We start from the raw sequence: 22776 nt of genomic DNA on the forward strand, positions 1-22776 counted from the left end.
TTCACGACTAATGTCAATAGGCATCATCTTTCATTCTTGTTAGCCTCTTAAATCAAGTGGTTTTACACCTAGTCTGGAGCAATTTTCATTTAAAAAAAAAAAATAACATTGAAAATTATTTTAACAAAATTTATTTCAAGTAAAAAAAAAAAAAGTTCCGTTCAGTCCTGTCAGACTATGGATACCCACTGAAGGGTGCCTGCACATGAAATTATTGTGGCAAGAGCTGCACAATCTCCAACCACATCTCTCGTGAGTCGGCATTGTTTTAATTCCAGTTGCAAGTATATATACGTACAGGACGACTGGAAACAATGCCGAAATAAGCAAACAGTACATACAGCGTTGAACCTTCCCAAATGGTCACCCATCTGGTACTGGCCAGGCTCATCATTGTTTAACTTCGGTGATCTTGAGAGAACTGATATATCAACTTAAATTGTACTGTATATACAGCACCATTTAAATATACAGCAATAATTCAAGGTTAAATAAACCAATTTGCATTTACAATGGCTGCCAGTAGAGTGAGCCTGACAGCAGGCCTATGAATACTAATTACATTATCATATTACACTATATATGCTCTGGAACCCAATAAAAAGGCATTCATTGAGCTTGGCTGGATTTTTTCCAAATTTATATAAAAAAATTTTTATAAAATAAAACTTTGAGAAAGCTTTTTTAATCTATTATGATTGGTATATACAAACTGAGTACATTTCAAGAAAATGATTAACATATATTGTTGCTTTGTAAAAATTTTTATTGAATCTTTTTTTTTTTTTTCAAAGTTTAAATCAAGTTTGATCGTTTTGTGATTTTTGTTCTCTTTTCTAGTACATTGGGTCATTTTCTGTGACTGGCGAAAATCAGGATACAAGGACAATTTATGTAAAGAAACACTTGGAAGATATGAGGGTAAGTAGTTTTGTGCTTTATTCAACGGAATTTCATCTCTTCAGACTTATTCAACATGAAGAGTTGATTAACATTCCAGGAAATGGTCACTTTACAAACATTTTCAGTTTTTCCTTTTTTCTCTTGATCTTTTAGTGATATACACTTAAAATGACTCTAAACATTGTTTTCCTCTCGATACAAGTCTAAAAATAAGGATAATTTGGTTATAGTCAAAAATATCTGTGCTTTTGACACTTTTTGCTTTCTGTTTTGCAGACGTGACAACAGTGACAAGCAAGATACGATCCCTTCTAATTAATGATTATCTCCCTCTCAGATAACGTAAACCTTCTTTCCCCATGTTAAGAATGGTCTTCTTGTTTATTTAAGTATGTCTAATTATTCAGCCAAAAGGACAACAGAAACAGGAAGTCAAAAACAGCAGACAATCTTGACTACGAACAATAATAATGCCCCCCCCTTTTTAAAAAATATTTTTTAAAATTTCAGTTGCTAGTGCAGTAGTTTATTTTAGACTCTATTTAATTTCTGCTGTGGTTATTGTATCACTTTTGCAAATCTCCCTTTATGTATACCATGTCAAAAACTTATGTCCATTAAACAAAATTGAATATAAAGGCTTTGAAATGGGATCCCTGTTCTTTCAAATAAACAACCTAGAAAAACTTTTCAGCACTACAAATAAAATATATTAAATTTCCTAAAAACAATTGGACTCTACTGGAAAATCTGATTTAAAAATAGAATAATAACCTTATTCTGCAAGACAAAAGCATTTCACAAACCAGAAATGCATCTACAATCTTGTGTTTGTCTCTGAATAAAATGTAGCATCAGTGATCCATTGCCCTGGCATATAACTAAACTTTGTTTCATATAAGTTGATTTAAAAAAAAAAAAAACTGTTTGACCAGAGTGGTTGATGAGGCCATTGAACACCAAACAAACTCTTGAAAAAGGAATAAATCTAAAGGATGTTGTATATCGGAATTAACAAGTGAAAATGACAAAATACCCAAATTGAGACTTGCATGTTTTTTCATGCTATAACGTCTTCAAGATACCTGTCATAATACTTTGAAGCTGTAAAATTGTATTAATGTTGCATCCTCTAATTATTGCAATGGAACCATATTACTTGATCTTCTCACACCTTGCGTCTTGTGTGGTTTGATTGCAAATCCTTGAAACTTTGGATTAGCAAACTGATTTTTTTAATCTAAGTTGAGCTGGTTACTTTTAATGCATCTAAAACCAAACTCCTATCTTTACATCATCAACACTCTGATCCCCATCTGGCATCAATTGAAATGGATGGCTCTCGTCTTTGGGAGACTCCATGTTTTGACAAGCTTCTGGGTTTGACCTTTACTCCTGATCTGAAATGGAACACGTACATCAAGTCTGTTGCCAAGGTTGCTGGAAAAATGGTGGGATCCTTCTACTGCTCCAGAAGATATCTCACTGCTGATGCAATTCTCTATCTATATAAAAGCCAAGTACGTACAAGGATGGAGTACTGCTGCCACATCTGGGCAGGAGCTGCTAAAAACAGCCTATCCTGCCTTGACAGAGTACAAAATAGACTTCGTGGTGGGATGCCATTTTCTCTTCCCTGCAACCTCTCTCCCACAGAAGAGACGTTGCGAGCCTGTCTTTGTTTTATCGTTACTTCCATGGCAAGCATGAGCTCCAATCTCTCGTCCCCCCCCCCTCACCAATCTTTCACGATAAACACTCGTCTAGCTGAAACCACTTTCAATAATTTTCCCCACTCTTTATCTGTGCCAAAATCAAAACATAGATTCCATGAACAAAGCTTCTTTCTTAGAAGTGCACGCCTGTGGAACTCTCTTCTCTTCTGTTTGCCTGTTTCCCACCTGTCTACAACTTGGATGTCTTCAAGTCCAACACAAAAAATTCCTGATGAACCACCCCCTTAAGTAAGACACTTTATCGAATCTCTAATACTAATGATTACTACGATACTATCCCATTGATTACTGTACACGCAATAACCCTTATCCCCAAGTGGCTTCCGGGCCTTGATAAGTGATAGGACCGTCATTGTCTGGCATAATGTTCCACTTTTGTATGGCTCCAGCAGTTCTTATGCTGTCCATAGGGAGATATCAGTATTAACAAAGTGTGTGCATCTTCTAATCTGTTATCCGGTCGATCCTTAAAATGCTGCCTTTCAAAAATGATATAATGCCTTTGAGCCTCAAAAAAATATATATATATATTAAAATGAAATATTATAGTGCATTAATTTGTTCCCAACTTAACATTTTGTCGAAGATAATATCAAGAAATGCAAGTTTTTAAAATGTAATATTATAAAATTTATGATTTATTGAATAAATGTTGAAGATTTTATTAACATTGAATAGTTAGCTGATTTTAGCTGATTTTTTTTTTTTTTTTAAATCCGACAAAAGTTTGATCATTTTGTTTACAAAAAGTTGTCTATTATTTTCGGATGCTTAGACTTGATGATTTTGGCAAATTGTTATAAAACTAGAACTAATCTCTGCCAAGTCTGCTGAAGGTCATCTCCCTTAAACGATCTAGAAAACATCTCACACCTGCCAGCATCCAATATCTGCAAAAAACTGATGAGGTTCCAAGTTAAGAAGTTTCAACTACTATCACGCTGCTGAACAATAGTGCATCCCTTGTTTTCGCGTCAATGGAATGTGCTCCAATGAACTTGTTGCGCTTATGCTCCCCCTCCATCAATGTAATTAATTTTGACAAACTCTACAAGCAGCAAAATCACTCCCCTTCATTGTAAAGGTTCAAAATGCTGCCTAAATCTAAACGCAGATACCATGAACAAAGCTTCTTTCTCAGAACTACCTGCCTGTGGAACACTGTTCCACTGTCCTGCTTTCCGGTTGAATACATGGTAGCCTTCAAATCCAATGTAAACAAATTCTTGTTGAGCCGTCGCCATAAATAATCAAATTCTACCCAATTTACACCATTAACAATTGCTACACTACCTCCTTACATTCATTAATCCTTATCCTCGAGTGGCCTTCGGGCCTTAATAAGTGGTGACTCCCAAGTACAAAAAAAAAACAAAAAAACTTTCTACTGAAATAGCTTTTCTTAAACCGCTTGCCTTTGTAATTCCTACTCCTCTGACTGTACCAACATGAAGAAATTTAAATGTAATATGAACAAACATCTTGCTGCACAAATCCCCACTTAGTATGCTCCTAATTACAGTAGTTCCTTATGTCTTAGTGACAATATATCTTGTTTAGGGTGAATAAAAACAAAAAGATTAGAAGTTGATGTAACTTGAATGTTGAAGGCAAAAACAAATAATCAGTTGGGATTAAAAGCAGAAAGATCTGGTGTTGTCCGGGATTAAAGAGCCACCTTATGTTCTTCATGCCCAGTTCATCACATTTTATCAGTTTTTAGAATAGTGTGATACTATCCAACCTTTTCACTCCCTCCAGTGTTGGGAAGCTGAGGTGGGATTGTTGATCAAGGTGTGGCGGTGATTGGGACAGAAAAGGTCAGTTTTAGGAGTGTTGATGAGTTTTGAGTTTGACAGTCAAAGGCAGGTCGTGGCTTGGACCACATTGAGGGAATTTTAAGATATAACGATGAGCTGACATCAACTGACGAGCTTCAACATAACGTAGATGTGAACATTAGTGTGTAGAGCACGAAGGCCAAACAGCTTTAGTTTACATTGTCATGGAAAACAACAATGTTATTGCATAAAGCTTTGTCAACTAAGCTCAAACCTCTGTCCCATCACCGCAATGTTGCATCTCTGTGCCTGTTTTACAAATATTTTAATGGGATATTCTCTGAATTTGTTGCACTTGTGCCCTCTTGATGTACATATCCCTGACAAACCCACTTAGCAACAGAATCACACCCCTTCACTGTTGAGGTCCCTAAATGCCAGAAAGCTTTCTACTCTAATAGTTTCTTTGTGAACAACTAGACTTTAGAATTCCCTTTCTTTCTGCTACCTGCTTTCCTGACTATACTGATATGCAGAAGTTTAAATGTAACATAAACCAACACCTTGTTAATCTTTCCTTGACATGTTCCTAAATAGTAGCCCCTTACAGCCAAATAGCAATATACCTTGTTAGGGGTGAACATGAGTAAAAAAAATGTAAGTAAATTTTCTTATGAGTTTAAAGAAAGTAAATAGTAAAAATTAAACGATATTGCTTTTTTACGTATACGACATTTGATCACCTTGACATTTGATCACCTTGACACGTTGTTCCCATCAGATCACCAAAGTTGAGTATCATTGAGCCTGTTCATTATTAAAATGAGTGACCATTTGGTAAAACCAAGTGCTGTACCTGCTCTCCGCCTATCTCGGCATTGTTTCCAGTCGTCCTTGACTTTTCCTTATCACTGGAATCAAACAGTGCCAACTTAGAAGTAAGGTTGGAGATTGTACAACTCTTGCTTCAAAATTACACATGCAGGCACTCTTACAGAGACAAAACGAAGGCGATTATCACTTATTTTACTACAGGAATATATAAAAATAAATAATAAGCATATTTTCCAAAAAAAAATTTTGGATTTTACTGCAAAAATAAAACAAATTACAATCAATAAAGAAAAAATAATTTCTACGCTGAAACAAAATTAAAAGACGGTAAATGATTTAATGAGAAACTTGTTTCTGTTTGCTGTGCGATGAATTTAGTAAGGTGGCAAGTCAAACAAAATTTACTTGAGGGCCGAATTTGGTTCACAAGATGAGAGTTGCCAGCCCTTGAAGGTCAATGGTGTCACACACACACACACGCATGCGCACATGCGCACACACACACACACACACACACACACACACACACACACACACACACACACGCATGCACACATGCGCACACACACACACACACACACACACGCATGCACACATGCGCACACACACGCACGCACGCACACACACACACACACACACACACACACACACACACACACACACACACACACACAGAAAGTGTCGTAATTTGTGTTTTTTGTATTTTGTTTTTTCATTTTTCTTATGCTTCTGAACCTGTGCCCCCTTGACAGCCACCAATGTGAGTTGACGATGATACGGTCATAAGACTAAGTAGGAGAAGACTACGGCACACAATGCTGGGGTCGGCAATGTTATCAGGCGAGGTAGTACGTGGGTATCTTAATGGCACTGAAGAACGTTTTCAACATTGATTGAATGGGGGGGGGGGGGTTATAAAAAAGTGACATTAAAGTAATTTTAGATCCCGTGAGGAACACTCGGCGTTTCGTGGAAATCAATGCATCTCTTCTGAACCCCTTATTAACATTTTTATTTTTTTTTAATTTCTATAATTAACCAGTTATACATAAAAAAAATGTTATGGCGATGAATTGTGAATGCCGACCACATGCTGTGCTTTTATTAATCAAAAAATATATTTATCCAAATATAATGATAATCTATTTATATTTATCCAAATATAATGATATTTATCCAAATATAATGATAATCTATTTATATTTATCCAAATATAATGATATTTATCCAAATATAATGATAATAATGATAATCTATTTATATTTATCCAAATATAATGATAATCTATTTATATTCATCCAAATATAATGATAATCTATTTATATTCATCCAAATATAATGATAATCTAGTTATATTCATCCAAATATAATGATAATTTCAGAATACATCGATTTATTGCTGTTGATCACCAAACTCTTATGAGGAATTCATGAACAGACAAACAGGAATTATAACTTGATATAAAAATAAATATCCAAGTTAATTTATTTAATATTTTTCTTTGTCTATCTGTTCCATTTTTTCTCAGAAACTACTGGACCGATCTGACTTGAAATTTTATATAGAGCTTTGTTGTAAGTGGCAGCAAACTATTATGCTATCCATTCAATACACAACTAAGGAATAACAGAGTTTAGTATTCAATGCAAAAATGAGCAAAAATTTAAGCATATTCAGTCATTAATTTGGCATAAGGCACTCGTTCTTAATCAACAGGCCTTAACTTTTGCCAGTTTTTAGCGAGCTAAAAAATCTAGTTGATCTGTAATGTGTAAATTTGATTTTGCTTAAAGTTTTGTGACGTGAACAAATGACACAACTTTTGCTATTTTCTTAAATTAAAAACTTAAAATTTTAAAATAAAATAAGTTTATTTTAAAATTTTAAAATAAAATAAGTTTATTTTAAAATTTTAAAATAAAATAAGTTTATTTTAAAATTTTAAAATAAAATAAGTTTATTTTAAAATTTTAAAATAAAATAAGTTAATTTTAAAATTTTAAAATAAAATTATAAGTTTATTTTAAAATAAAATTATAAGTTTATTTTATGCAAGCATTTTGTTTCAGGATTTATTTTTTTAATTTATTTATTTTTTTCAAATTACGATAACTTTTGAAGAGGAGTTCATAAGAATATAATTTTTGACTGCTTATACATAAATGAAGCCAAAAAATAATATTTAGAATCTCAACATCAATATTTCTGATTGCCTCATAGAACTTTGTCTTATATAATCGAGTTGTTCTCAAGAAAACTCTTTACATTTACATCGGCACACCTCAGAAGAAAATTGCTTTTCGTGTACTCATTTTCTTGCCATGCGCACATTGACTTCATGTCCGGCTGGGCACATTAACCTTCTGTAGAGTTCAACCTCCCATGGCCATGTTTTCTATTTTTTCTGCCTCATCATAGCATCTTTCTAAGGATTCTAGGAAATTAGAAATAATGTTGAGGTTAATAATTGGTAAATTATAGTTAATTAACATAGAATGAGTGATTTATGCCAGAATTTGGTTAAATTTGTGCTCCGTTTTGCATTAAATCCAGCCAACCAACCATAGCCGAGATTGAACTCGCTACACGAGTAGTGTAATTAAAATCTTCTTGGTAGCTGAATACTTGATGCTTTGCCAGGGCTATCAACGGTATTTTTTATTGTGACGCCATCACGCTACCACGGCTTAAGAGAAGCCCATCTATCCTCGAGAGAAGGATAGACCGCGCCAATTTCTCAACCTGGTATTTTACCTTGTGGTACATACAGCGCCTTGCGTTCCCAAATGGTTACCCATCTGTTACTGGCCAGGCTCAACGTGCTTAACTTGGGTGATCTGGTGAGAATCGGTGTGTCAACGTGATTGTGCCGTATATTGCATTAAATACTTATCCCTATTAATATGTAACCGTGCACTGAATGGATATCATAATACTTACTTTGCTGCATTTTATAACAACGGTCCATGCAAAATTTTAGCTAGATCATTCCAATAGTTTCTGAGTAAAAGTGAAACAGACAAACAGACTGGGAGAAATAGAACATAGATTCCAATTCATTTTCTCTTGTCAAACAATCGTTCACTATAGCTATTTTTTTTTTATGAATTTGTGAATGAAAAAAAATTTTTTTTTTTTTCATTAAAAACTTGGACAAAAAAAAAATATGTGCATGAATAAATTTTTTTTTTTTTTTTTTCTCCTCGAAGTTCTAATGTCATGAAGCACCATAATTTCAAGAAAGGAAAACGTCATCGCGAATGTGAAACCAGAAATGATAACGATTGCGCATTAATAAAAGATAAGCACAAAATAAATCTTGGAATCTTGACTGAAATAAATAAAAAAACAAATGATTAAAAAACATATCTATATAAAAAGAAACATTAAAAAAAAAAAATCTAATTCAAAATGTTTTGATGGCTTCTGGAATTAGCTCGTCTACTAAATTAGATGTGAGACTTGTGTGCGCACGTGCACACACGCATTTTAAAAGTGCATGTCAACCATTCAGGCAATCTGTATCAGCAAAGCAAAATCAATCGATTATTTCGTTTTAGTTGTGCTACTCTTTCGCGTCATTTTATTTATTATTCTTATTTATTTCTGTATTTATTTTTGCCGTCTTGAGTAGTGGAAGAAGGGAGATAACTCTTCTCTTAATATTAATAGCATAGAATTGTGATACAAATCGGTCTGACAATGGCTTTGCGGCTCTCGGCCTGAAGTATGATTCTGAACCATACCTCAGATCCATCTTCCCAGGCTTTGTTTCTCCTTTGAGAAGGGATTAGGGCAATTCGGAATCTTAAATCTTTATTTTACTATAGTTGAAAAAAAATCTTTTTTTTTTTTTTTTTTAATTACTCAAATGTTTTTAAGAGATTGCAATACCGTTTTAAGTGAAATATAAAAATAACCCCCCCCCCACACCATCTTAAAAAAAAAAGGTGGTAAGGTAGAAAAGAAAGTAAAAATTTACCGAAAACTTTGTTACATTAAATTAAGTACTTTAAAAAAAATCATTTTTACAATTCTTAATAAAATACAGTTACCCTCCTTAGAACAAAGATTTAAGATTCCAAATTGTCAGGATTAATCGCCTGAGTCGCACTACTGGGGAATATCGACGAGGCTGCTCAGGCATTTTTTGTAGGCCAGAGTGTGCTGGCTTCTGTAAACCACATCTGACATTGTGTCTAACCTCCTGACTAGGACATAAAAAGTTCTTTCTTTTTTGTGCTACACTTTATTGTTAGCAAAAGAAGGCGGGGGGTGGGGAGGGGCTGAAAAAAAAAAAAAAAAACTCATATTAACAGTTGTATCTATCTGGTGTTGCCAGGGAGTCTTATTGTCGTTTTTGGTATGCATTTTCTTTTTCGTAACTGTTTGGTTATTTTTTAAATAGAATGTTGAAAGTTAAATTTATTTATTATAAAAATTAAACAATTTCGTCCAGTTAATAATCAAACGATATTATAACTAATTTTAAATTAATGTTGTTTTTAATTTTGATTTTAAAAAAATTATTGGATTTGAATAATTTTCAATCTTTTAATACGTGAAGATGTTTCTAAGGATTTTGACATCAGAAGTCATGTTTAAAGCTTTTAAAATTCCTTTCAAATTTCGAAGAATCACAAAGTAATTCATTCTTTTTTTTTTCTAGTGCTAGCAAAAGATTAAAATGGCTGACTTGTTTACGAAGAAACTGAAATGCATTCTGGCAGATTTAATTTTAGTTATTTTTTAAACAGGATTTTTGAAATTTTACTTTATCCGCTTGCATTTTTTTTTATTTCAACGAATATTTGATTAATGGTAAAAAAAAAAAAAAAAAGAAACAATTTAATTTTTTTTTTTTTTTTTTTTTACACAGTGATCACCACTTATCAAGGCCCGGAAACCACTCAGGGATAAGGGTTATTGCAAGTACATTACGTTAGTGTGGAGATTTGATGAAGTGTTTACTTAAGGGGGCGGTTCATTAGGAATTTGTTAACGTTGGACTTGAAGACACCCAAGTTGTAGTCCGGTGGGAAGCAGGCAAATGGAACAGAGTTCCACAGGCGTGCAGTTCTAAGAAAGAAGCTTTGTTCATGGAATCCGCATTTTGATTTAGGCACAGATATAGAGTGGGGGAAATTTTTCACAGTGGATTCAGCTAGACGGGTGTTTTTCATGAAAGATTGGTGAGGGGGGACCAGAGATTGGGGTTCAGACGAGCACCTGCCATGGAAGTAACGATAAAACAAGGATAGGCTCGCAACGTCTCTTCTTTGGGAGAGAGGTTGCAGGGTAGAGACAAGGGCATCCCCCACTAAGCCACGAAGTCTATTTTGTACTCTGTCAAGGCAGGATAGGCTGTTTTTAGCAGCTCCTGCCCAGATATGGCAACAGTATTCCATCCTTGGACGTACTTAGCTTTTATATAGATAGAGAATTGTATCAGTAGTGAGATATCTTCTGGAGCGGTAGAAGGATCCCACCATCTTTCCAGCGACCTTGGCAACAGACTTGATGTACGTGTTCCATTTCAGATCAGGAGTAAGGTCAAACCCAGAAGCTTGTCAAAACACGGGGCCTCACCCAGACGAGAGCCATCCATCACAATTGATGCCAGATGGGGATCAGAGCGTTGATGATGTAAGGATAGGAGTTTGGTTTTGGATGCATTAAAGGTAACCAGCCACGTCTTCCCCCACTGAACCACGCGCTCGAGATCAGAGGAGAGAGAATCAGAGAGAACTTTGTCATTTACAGCCTTTGATGTGTTGCCATAGATGGTCTTGTCATCAGCATAGATGTCAACGAATGATTTAAATATGTGTTTAGGGAGGTCATTGATGTTGATCAGGAAGAGAGTTGGGCCCAGGATTGACCCCTGAGGGACTCCAGCATTTATATTGCAGGCCTCCGATTTTTGTCCATCTACCACTACTCTTAATTCTGAAAGTTATGTTAATGTTAGATTTTCCAAATAAACAAGTATTTCCCTCCCGGGCAATTTTTAAAACCCGCAATGTCATTTTATCGAAAGTTTTCAGAATAGTTCAAGTATAAGAGTCAGTTGGCAAGGAAAGTCGAGGAAAACATGGGAGAAAATGATAAGGGTGGATGTCAGAGAAAGAAGGATAAATAAAGACTTGGTCAGAGATAGGTTGGTTTGGAAGTCAATTTCTAAAAGTCGTCCAACACATGACAGCATGTAAAGTGGATGATGATGATGATGGTGATGATGATGATTTTGGTTTCAATGATGATTTTGATTTTATTATTATTTTATTATTATTATTAAAAAATGGATTTTAATTTGTTTTTAAATTTTCACATTTATTTTATGGAGAGAAATTTATATTAAAAAAATAAAATTACCTATATAACTTTTTTTATTGTCAATTTGATTAAGGTTTTTGTTTTTCAAACCAGAATTTAATAATTTCAAATATTGTGATTAATACAAACCAGAAATGCAGCAAATATATTTTGGACATTTCATTGTTTTGCTTCACAAAAAATAAAAAATAACCACACATTTCATTTTGAAAATTTAAATTTTTATAATTTGTGTGAAATTTAATTCTTAGTTATTAAACAATTAATTTAACTTTTTCTGTATATTTTATTTATTTATTATTTATATTTACGTATTTATTTACTTTCTTTTAATTTACTTTTTATTTATGTATTTTTATTTATTTTTATCTATTTTATTAATACTTTTTGTTTATAGTTTTGTAAAAGATTACTTCAACACATTTTAGACAATTTTTTACAAAATTATTCAATTGCGATGATGGTGGTCAAATGGCTGAGGGCATAAGTTGACAATCTGCCAAATTCAAATCCGAGTGTTACCATACCTCATTTGCACTTATGGATGTTAGCAACCATGACTTTATTCTGCCACAATGTACTCAAATTCTTTCTAGAAATAACCAAGGAAGGGAGAGGGCAATACTAGCAATGGAATCAATTTGTACACATTTCACTTTTATTTCATGGACTTTTGTTGTAAAAATTAATCTCGGATGTTATCATTCTTTGTGACGTCATTGTGCATAAAGAGAAACATGCAAGAAAACAAGCGAGTTTTAGATAAAAAATATGTTCATAACTGGACATAAAAATGGTGCAAAACTGTTCTGATTGGAAAATTTTATTAACTAGGAGAATACCACTGTTGAAGTCGGTATTCTGGTAGTGGGTATGTATATATATATATATATATATATATATATATAATGCAAATGAGTTCAATAAATACTTGTCTATTGTGCCTGTGTTAATTACTGCATTTTTAAATTCTACTTTGTATCATTGATTTAAATTAGAGTAACTTGTATACATAGTAATATAATTAAATGAAAAGTATATATGTTAGTATATAAATAAAATTTCTTTGCATTTAATTATATTACTATAACGGCTCCATTCAATCTTGTCAGACTATGGATACCCACTGGAGGGGACCCGTGTGTGAAATTATTGTGGCAAGAGTTGCGCAATCACTAACCACACCTCTCCTGAGTCAGCACAGTTTTAATTTCAGTTGCAAGTATATATAAGCTTGGGATGACTGAAAACAATGCCAGGATAAGCAGAGAGCACACACAGTGCCTAGCGTTCCCAAATGGTCACCCATCTTTTTTTTTTTTTTTTTTTTTTTTTTACATGGAGGTCATGACTTATCAAGGCCCAGAGGCCACTCAGGGATAAGGGTTATTGCATGTACAGTAATCAATGAGATAGTATTATAGTAATCATTAGTATTGGAGATTTGATAGAGTGTCTTACTTAAGGGGGCGGTTTGTCAGGAATTTGTTTATGTTGGACTTGAAGACATCCAAGTTGTAGTCAGGTGGGAAACAGGCAAACAGAAGAAAAGAGAGTTCCACAGGCGTGCACTTCTAAGAAAGAAGCTTTGTTCATGGAATCTATGTTTGGATTTAGATAAAGAGTGGGGAAAATTATTGACAGTAGTTTCAGCCAGACAGGTGTTTCTCATGAAAGATTGGCGAGGGGTGGGGACGAGAGATTGAAGCTCAGACGAGCACTTGCCATGGAAATAACAATAAAACAAAGACAGGCTCGCAACGTCTCTTCTGCAGGGAAGAGAAAAGGGCATCCTTCACTAAGCTACGAACTCTATTTTGTACTGTCAAGGCAGGATAGGCTGTTTTTAGTAGCTGTGGTAGCAGTACTCCATACTTGGACGTACTTGGCTTTTATATAGATAGAGAATTGCATCAGTAGTGAGATATCTTCTGGAGCGGTAGAAGGATCCCACCATTTTCCCAGAGTCTTTGGCAACAGGCCTGATGTACATGTTCCATTTCAGATCAGGAGTAAAGGTCAAACCCAGAACCTTGTCAAAACATGGAGCCTCCCCAAGACGAGAGCCATCCATTTCAATGGATGCCAGATGGGGATCAGAGCGTTGATGATGTAAAAATAGGAGCTTGGTTTTAGATGCATTAAAAGTAACCAGCCATCTCTTTCCCTACTGTACCACGCGCTCAAGATCAGAGGAAAGAGAATTAGAACTTTATCATTTACGGCCTTTGATGTGTTGCCATAGATAGTCGTGTCATCAGCATAGATGTCAACGAATGATTTAAGTATGTGTTTTGGGAGATCATTGGACCCCTGAGGGACTCCAGCATTAATACTCTGGGCCTCTGATTTCTGCCCATCCACCACTACTCTTATGAACCTATCAAAGAGAAATTATTTAATGATTGAGAAAACATTTCCAATGATACCGTAGTTGGAAATCTTGTGAAGTAGGCCTTTATACCATACTTTATCGAAGGACTTTGATGAGTCAAGAACAATTGTCCTTGAAAGGAAGCCTTTTTCAAGAGATTCACTAATCCTGTGAGATATAACCGTTAGCACATCTGCTGTAGATCTTGCGGAGTGGAAACCATATTACATGTCATTAAGAAGACTGTTTCTGCTGAGGTGGTTGACTACTTCTTTATTTAATATCGATTCCAACAACTTACTCATGACACATAGGAGACTTATTGGTCTGTACTGAGAGGAAGATGACTTTTCACCTGAATTCTTAAATACAGGGCATACTGATGAGGTTTTCCAGGGTGTTGGAAAGCACTTTCCTTAAGGCAACGCTTAAACAGTTTTGTAAGTATGGGGTCAAGTTCTGGTTGGAGCTTTTTCAGCACTATAACTGGAATGCTGTCAGGGCCAGTTGCTTTACTGGAATCAAGGTTCTTGATTAGCTTGGTGACCTCACGCACAGATATTTGTATATTGCATAGCGTGTTGTCTGATATAGGAGGAAATACGAGGAGTTGATGGTCATTGTCGCATAGGGTAGAATTAGCTGCAAAGTTCTTGGCAGATAGTTTGGCCTTGTCTGATGCTGATGAGATGACCTCAAGTCCATTGATGATGGTTGGGATAGAACGCACGCTTCTGTTCAGGATCCTGTTTGCTATTTGCCAAAACTGGTGGGAACCAAGCCGCTGCTCAACTATTTTGGATTTAACGGACTGAGCATATAGCTCTCTTGCATTTTTTATTACTCTTTTACAGTGGTTGCTGGCAGTCCTGAAAGCAGTTTTAGTCTCAGTACATCTATTACGTTGGTAGCTATGGAAAAAGTGATTTCTGTGCGCTATGGCAGCAGCACATTCTGGGAAGAACCATGGCTGGCTGTTAGGTTTTTGTTGGAATTTTTTGGATGGTATGAATCGGTCTATGCCTACAATTAACGATTCAGTCAGGTCTGATACTATAGAGGACACATCATTTTTAAACATGGAATGCAAAGGTAGATCAAATATGAAAATACTGGTACTGGTCAGGTTCATCGTTGCTTAACTTCAGTGATCTTACGAAAACCAGTGTGTTAACCTAATTGTGCTCTGTGTGTGTGTGGGTGTGCGTGTGCGCGCGCGCACACACACACACAGCACAATGATTACTCTTTCCTAATAATTTCAATGCTATGTGACCAGTAGTTTAAGCGTTTATCGGTCAAATATTATCACACCAATACATCTACTTATTTTATTTATATGGATTAGTGTGTGTGTGTAGTCCACATATAATTTACTAAATGTTTGTTCTTTTTTCAATTACAGGATGCAGTAAAAAGTATGAAGGTATTATTGGTTATCTCCCTTTCTGGAGTGAAAGTATGTAGCAGTAAAGGGGAGGTAAGTCGTCCTCTATCTTTTCATAACACTTTTGTCTAAGTTTGAATTTCATTTTTTTTTTTTATTTACGTTAACATTTAGTTGAAAGCAATTGAATTGGTAAATATAATAAAATGCAGCATTGTTTTTGTATTGTCACATGAAAAAAAAATTAATTTTTTGTATACAATTTTTTTCTAAAAAGTGTATACATTTATTTAGAAATAGGAGAAGTGGGTTTCTTTTCATGAAAATGAAACCATAATACTTGACTTAATTTAGATCAAAAATTACTTTCGAATTAACAGGTTAACAGCTTCAAAAATAACTTTTGAATTTTGAAAGATCACATTCAAAATAGATTAACCTGACCAATTTTTCTTGTGATCCTTTAAAATTTGAATTTAAAGTCTTTAAACTGTCGATTAGAAAGAAATTTTTTTACTTAAATTTTAAAATTATGAGTCGATTATTATGGTTATTTTGTGGTCAAAAATTTCCTTGCTATTTTAAAGAGCCTAGATAGTTATCATTTAAGAAAATGTAATTAATTTCAAATCAAAATTCCAAAAGCTGAATGTTGACACCAACGTTTGACGCAATAGTTGACATGTTGCTGAATATGAAGTAAGTTTCCAAAATCATTAGATCTAAAAGTCAAAATAACGAAAGTAAAGTTCTTCAACCAAACACAATTGTTGGTGCTTGTCCATACCCCCACCCCCACACACACACACTGTATGAAAAAAACAAAAATAAAGAAAAATTTGTATAATGTATGTATCTGTAATGGAAAGAAAATATTGTATTCCAAAAATCACATAAATTGATCAAGTAGTTTTTTTTTTTTTCGTAATAAAATTATTTTAAAACAAATTTGAGTTTTTCAATCCCATTCCTCCATCCCCATGCTAAGAATGGCTTTCTAAAATTTCATAAAAGTTTTAATTGTTGGAAATTATCTGCACTATCTTGCAAAATCGTGTTGAGAGATGGACGATCATCGTATAGCTATAATATTTGTTTTTTTTCTTTTTTTTTTTATATAACGCTACTTGGTCAATTTACATGATTTTTGGTGTACGATATTTTCTTGTTGTCATGAATACATACACCATAAAGTTTTTTTCTTTATTTATGGTATTTTTGTTTTTTTTAATATGGTGAAGCTTATGAACTTGCACCAAAATATTTCCAATTTTTTTTTTTTTTAAATTAATTTTTGTACGACATACTTATTTTCCTCCTTGCTCCACCATCAATCAGATAAAATTTATTTCATGAATTAAGAAATTTATTATTTATATAATAATATATTTTATTTTATTGGAATCCTTTGAAATAAGAAATTTGTAAATTTATTTGCTTACTATTTTATCCTTATCTTCAAAGTTGTTGCTTCATCACATTTCGACTAACTATTCTTTTGATCGTCCGTGGTCGTTAACTGCGACAAGATAGAATGCTGAATCTCTTAACTGTATCTTCAATAATAAGTCTTCTATAATTGTTGTCGTTGTCTTGCCACGTTATAGCCAACTAATCCTTTGGGTAGGATTGAAACTCCTATCTTCAGACAATTCTCACCTGGAACCGAAGGGGCCGATGGTGCTGTGCATTCAATGCCTTTATGTGCTGCGCCACTGGCTCCTTTTGTTCTAGGTGAGAATTGTTTGAAGATAGCGGTTTCAATCCTAACCAAAACAGGTCAGAGGATTAGTTGGTCAATACACGGTGAGACAAAAAAAAACTATGGAAGGCCGTAATTACTGAGGATACAATTAAGACCTGGCATTCCTATCGTGTCGCAGTTAACCACCTGAAGAAGGGCCATAGGAATAGTTGGTCGAAATGTGGTGAAACAACAACTATGAGGATGAGGATAACAGTCCTCAAATAAATATTTATTTATATGATAATCTATATGATATATTTATTTATATGATAATCTATATGATATATTTATTTATATGATAATCTATATGATATATTTATTTATATGATAATCTATATGATATATTTATTTATATGATAATCTATATGATATATTTATTTATATGATAATCTATATGATATATTTATTTATATGATAATCTATATGATATATTTATTTATATGATAATCTATATGATATATTTATTTATATGATAATCTATATGATATATTTATTTATATGATAATCTATATGATGTATTTATTTATATGATAATCTATATGATATATTTATTTATATGATAATCTATATGATATATTTATTTATATGATAATCTATATGATATATTTATTTATATGATAATCTATATGATATATTTATTTATATGATAATCTATATGATATATTTATTTATATGATAATCTATATGATATATTTATTTATATGATAATCTATATGATATATTTATTTATATGATAATCTATATGATATATTTATTTATATGATAATCTATATGATATATTTATTTATATGATAATCTATATGATATATTTATTTATATGATAATCTATATGATATATTTATTTATATGATAATCTATATGATATATTTATTTATATGATAATCTATATGATATATTTATTTATATGATAATCTATATGATATATTTATTTATATGATAATCTATATGATATATTTATTTATATGATAATCTATATGATATATTTATTTATATGATAATCTATATGATATATTTATTTATATGATAATCTATATGATATATTTATTTATATGATAATCTATATGATATATTTATTTATATGATAATCTATATGATATATTTATTTATATGATAATCTATATGATATATTTATTTATATGATAATCTATATGATATATTTATTTATATGATAATCTATATGATATATTTATTTATATGATAATCTATATGATATATTTATTTATATGATAATCTATATGATATATTTATTTATATGATAATCTATATGATATATTTATTTATATGATAATCTATATGATATATTTATTTATATGATAATCTATATGATGTATTTATTTATATGATAATCTATATGATGTATTTATTTATATGATAATCTATATGATGTATTTATTTATATGATAATCTATATGATGTATTTATTTATATGATAATCTATATGATATATTTATTTATATGATAATCTATATGATATATTTATTTATATGATAATCTATATGATATATTTATTTATATGATAATCTATATGATATATTTATTTATATGATAATCTATATGATATATTTATTTATATGATAATCTATATGATATATTTATTTATATGATAATCTATATGATGTATTTATTCTAATATTTAAGAAATATGCTATTTTCAATATTTAGATATTTCTTTTGAATCATATATTAAACAAAAAAAAAATGACTTTCATACAATTGTTTCCATGTTAGGCTCAACATTTGTACGTAATGTTTAACTTAAATTTTAACCAACAAATGCGAAAAAAACAATTTTTTGAAACCATAAACTTTTTTGGGTTTTTTTTTTCCTCTGCAGAGTGTCTATATGGCTCACGCATTGAAGCGAATCTCTTTTGCAACCTGTGACCCAGAATATCGCCAATTTTCTTTTCTTGCTCGTGAACCCAAGGGACAGATTAACGTTCAATTCTGTCATGCTTTCATCACAAGAAATTCTCCAGAAGTAAGTAACACACACACACACACAATCCGTACTTGACTTAATTGTTAAAAGCTTATTTATATATATATATATATATATATATATACACACAGTAGAACCTTGGGATATGGCATTAAAAACTAGTAACAACAAGCAGTACAGTGTATAGTTCACATGTAATCAAATAAAATGATAACACCGTAAGGCAGGGGCAAATACTGTAACCAGGGGCCCCAATAACATTGTATTCCACATCGTAACCTGAAAAAATATATCTTAGGGCCACTGAATTTGAACCTAATTTCCAATTTCAAAAACGATTCTTTTAATATTTTGTTAACCATATTTCCCATTACTGGTACTAATGATAACTGTTTGTTTTATCAGTGAAACTTAACTCTGTCGATCATCGTGACGTCAAAATTAGATGTAAATTTATTTTACTTGCATAAAAAATGACACATGGCTCTATAACCCTTTGATAAATGCAGTTTATTTACAATGGTTTAAAAATTAAATAAAACCTTTTTGTCAAGAAAATGCTGTCAAACATAATCTGTAATTAAATTAATGGTAAAATATAAAACTTTTTTTTTTTTTTTAATTTATTTTATAAATTTGGGCATCTTTTGGTTGACTTTATTTCGCGGACTTTTGTTAGGTCCCCCTTCCAGGATCGGCAAATCTTACAAAGGTGAGCCAGGTGGCCGGGAGACAAAACGTGTGGAAAAAACAAAACAAAAAAAAACGCAATATAAAAATAAACAAAAATTTTCATTTTCAAAAGATTGTCTTGATGCATTTCCTATAAATGAATCCTTAAATTAAAAGATTTCTATGTGGATGTGGGAAAACATAGCTGGCATAAGTTCTTTGATTTTAATTTTTGATGCCCGGTTATAAAACAAACTTTCTAAATGTATAAAAGGTTATTAAATCAAATGTATAAAAGGTTATTAAATCGAGTAATAAAATGATTCATTTGGAAATTTTTTTTATTTTTTTATTTTTTTTACAAAGGAGTCCCCACTTGTCAAGGCCTGGAGGCCACTCGACAATAAGAGTTAAAAAGTGTACAGTAGTCAATGGGACAATATCATAGTAATCGTTAGTAGTGAAAATTTGGTAAATTAGATTACTTAAGGGGACGGCTCATCACAAACTTGTTTACGTTTGATTTGAAGACGACCATATTATAGTCAGCCGGAAAGCAGGCAAATGGAAGAGAGTTCCACAGCCGTGCAATTCTAAGAAAGAAGCCTTATTCATGGAATCTACATTTAAGTTTAGACACAGATAAAGAGTTGAGGAAATTATTGATAGTGGCTTCAGCTAGGCGAGTGTTTTTAGTTGTTAATATTTCTTTTCAACTGATAAAATGCATGCGTGAAAGCCTTATTATTGTAAATTAACAGCCACTAAAAGATAGAATATATATCCAAGGCGATCACTTGTGAACACTTTGAAATACTTCAAGCAAAGAAAAAGCAGAAAACTCAATTATTTATTAAGTAAATATATAAATATAAAGCCCACATGTACTGTCTGCATATACTTTACAAACGTAACAAATAAACTCATATTAAACGAGGTGATCTTTCTAAATATTTTTCTCAAATCTTTCTTTTGTAACTGATTGAGAATAGTGAGGCCAAGAATTACATATAAATTTAGCATAAAATTAATTTAAATTTCCGAGACATTCTAGCGTTTTATAACAGTTGACTAAAATCGTTATTTTTCTGTGTTTATTTCTTGGAGAGGTAAAAGAGCATAGTTTTACGATCTTGTAATCAGTTATGATTTGTGATAAACAAAATGTAGTAAATATCCCTAAGTTTTGAAATTATGATAAGTGACGATAAAATTATTGGATATTTATATCCAATAATTTTATTTATTTCAAGGACCAGAACTTTCAATCTTTTACTACATAAGTATTTACTAAGAATTTAAAATTCAGTTTAAATGAAATGTCTTTTGGATAGTTTAAACATTTCGAAATTCTTTCCAAATTTTAAACAGTCATAAAGTGATTGATCCTGTGTTCTTAAAACAAACACTTAACATAGAAAAATCGATTTTTTTTTTTTTGCTTTAAAACAACAGTAAATGTTTTTAAATATTTATTTTTAAATATTATGGGGATTATCCCCAGCTTAAAACTATATTACTCAAGAACTGTCCTAAAATCTATTTTCAGTCAATATTTATTCCGTAGTTGCCTAATTTACCTACAATGCCAAATTTGCCTAATTTTCTAAATTCATTGACAGGCGCAATAACTAACCAAATCTTTCTAATTATGGTAAAATCATGAAATACTTTGGTATAAGATGCAGAATTGTCTGATATTAACAATGGTTTTCTCATTAGTAGCATTATTATTTGGAAACTCATCCTTAACATAGGAAGGGCCTTTGTTAATTAATCTGTTGCTAAACTAATCTTATTTTGCATACCAATCGTCGACTATTTTCAATTGTTGGTGAAAAAAATTCAAGTAACATTTTTGTCAACTAATTGCAAACTAACGCAAATCAGCCATGTTTTAAATGATAAATATGTTTAATGGCCTCACTATTCTCAATCAGTTACAAAAGATAGATTTGAGAAAAATATTTAGAAAGATCACCTCGTTTAATACGCACCCCATCCCCTTCTGAGTTTATTTTTTACGTTTGTAAACAGTACATGTGGGTTTTACAATACTTCAAAAATGAGGAACAAAAAACAAATGTATAATTAAATTTTAACAAATTTAAAAAGAATCAGAATCTGTAATTGTAGCAGAATGGGGAAAAATTTTGGAATCATCTCATCACTAATATATATATATATATATATATATATATATATATATATATATATACACTAGCTGCTTTTTAAAATTAATAAACAAAACCAAAGAGAAAAGTCAAAGCTTATTACGAAGGTCATTCCAAAAGTAAAGCCTCTTATTTTTTATTTTTTTATTTTTTTTATTTCAAAAAGTTGAAGAGCTACAAAGACAGAAGTGGTATCATTAAAACGAGCAACCTTTTGTTTTCTAGCATTTATTTTTCTATATAATCACCACCATTCTGCATAGACTTTTGCTAGAAATTCAATGACACGTCTCTGCTTCTGACACATGTCCTTGATGGGGTTGCTTTCTTAGACTCTCACCGTCAATATCTGCAAGAGAGAGATGAAACTTTCAGGTCATGAATGCATAGTTTCAATCATCATAACAATGCAATTTGCAATCCCTTCGGATACATTCAGGCAGAATAAAGAAATAGGAAGCATTTCTTTGGGAACACTTCTCGTATTATTAATAATTGGTTGATTTCGATATAGAGGTTCAATACCACACGTAAGAAATAATTGCATAATCTTTAACTCCTCATTGTTTGAATTGCCAAAAACGTTCTATCTGATTTTTTATTGAAGTCAATGGTAGAAATTTCTTCTTGCTAAGAATTTCCGTTTTGATCGATATAAGTGGGGGTCCAAAACTAACTTCAGAGGCATCTAACATTTTTTTCATTCTTTGCTTAGAAATTTTGAAGATTTTGTTCTTAAATTGAGATGAGACCCCAAGCTGGTTAGGATTGACAGAACCAGAGTTTCTGATAATGCCCTAGTATTATCACCGATTCCTTCACCTAATTTTTATCCAGATGATTTTTTTTCAATTCCTCAATTATTATTTTAGGGAATTCTTTCAAACCC

The 22776-nt window shown here is 32.0% G+C and overlaps 1 protein-coding gene across 1 annotated transcript; it reads left to right on the top strand.

The window, feature by feature from the left end:
- Positions 1-840: 840 nt before the first annotated feature.
- Positions 841-19116, top strand: LOC145273788 (SH2 domain-containing protein 5-like; the record flags this gene model as incomplete). The annotated part of the gene is made up of 3 exons (XM_080127127.1): positions 841-921; positions 15371-15445; positions 18934-19116. Coding segments are annotated over 3 exons (339 nt in total), but the record flags the coding sequence as incomplete, so codon positions are not given.
- Positions 19117-22776: the final 3660 nt, after the last annotated feature.

This window comes from Euprymna scolopes, unplaced genomic scaffold (genome assembly GCF_053919585.1).
Source record: "Euprymna scolopes isolate OS-2025 unplaced genomic scaffold, ASM5391958v1 sca163, whole genome shotgun sequence".
NCBI lineage: Eukaryota > Metazoa > Mollusca > Cephalopoda > Sepiida > Sepiolidae > Euprymna > Euprymna scolopes.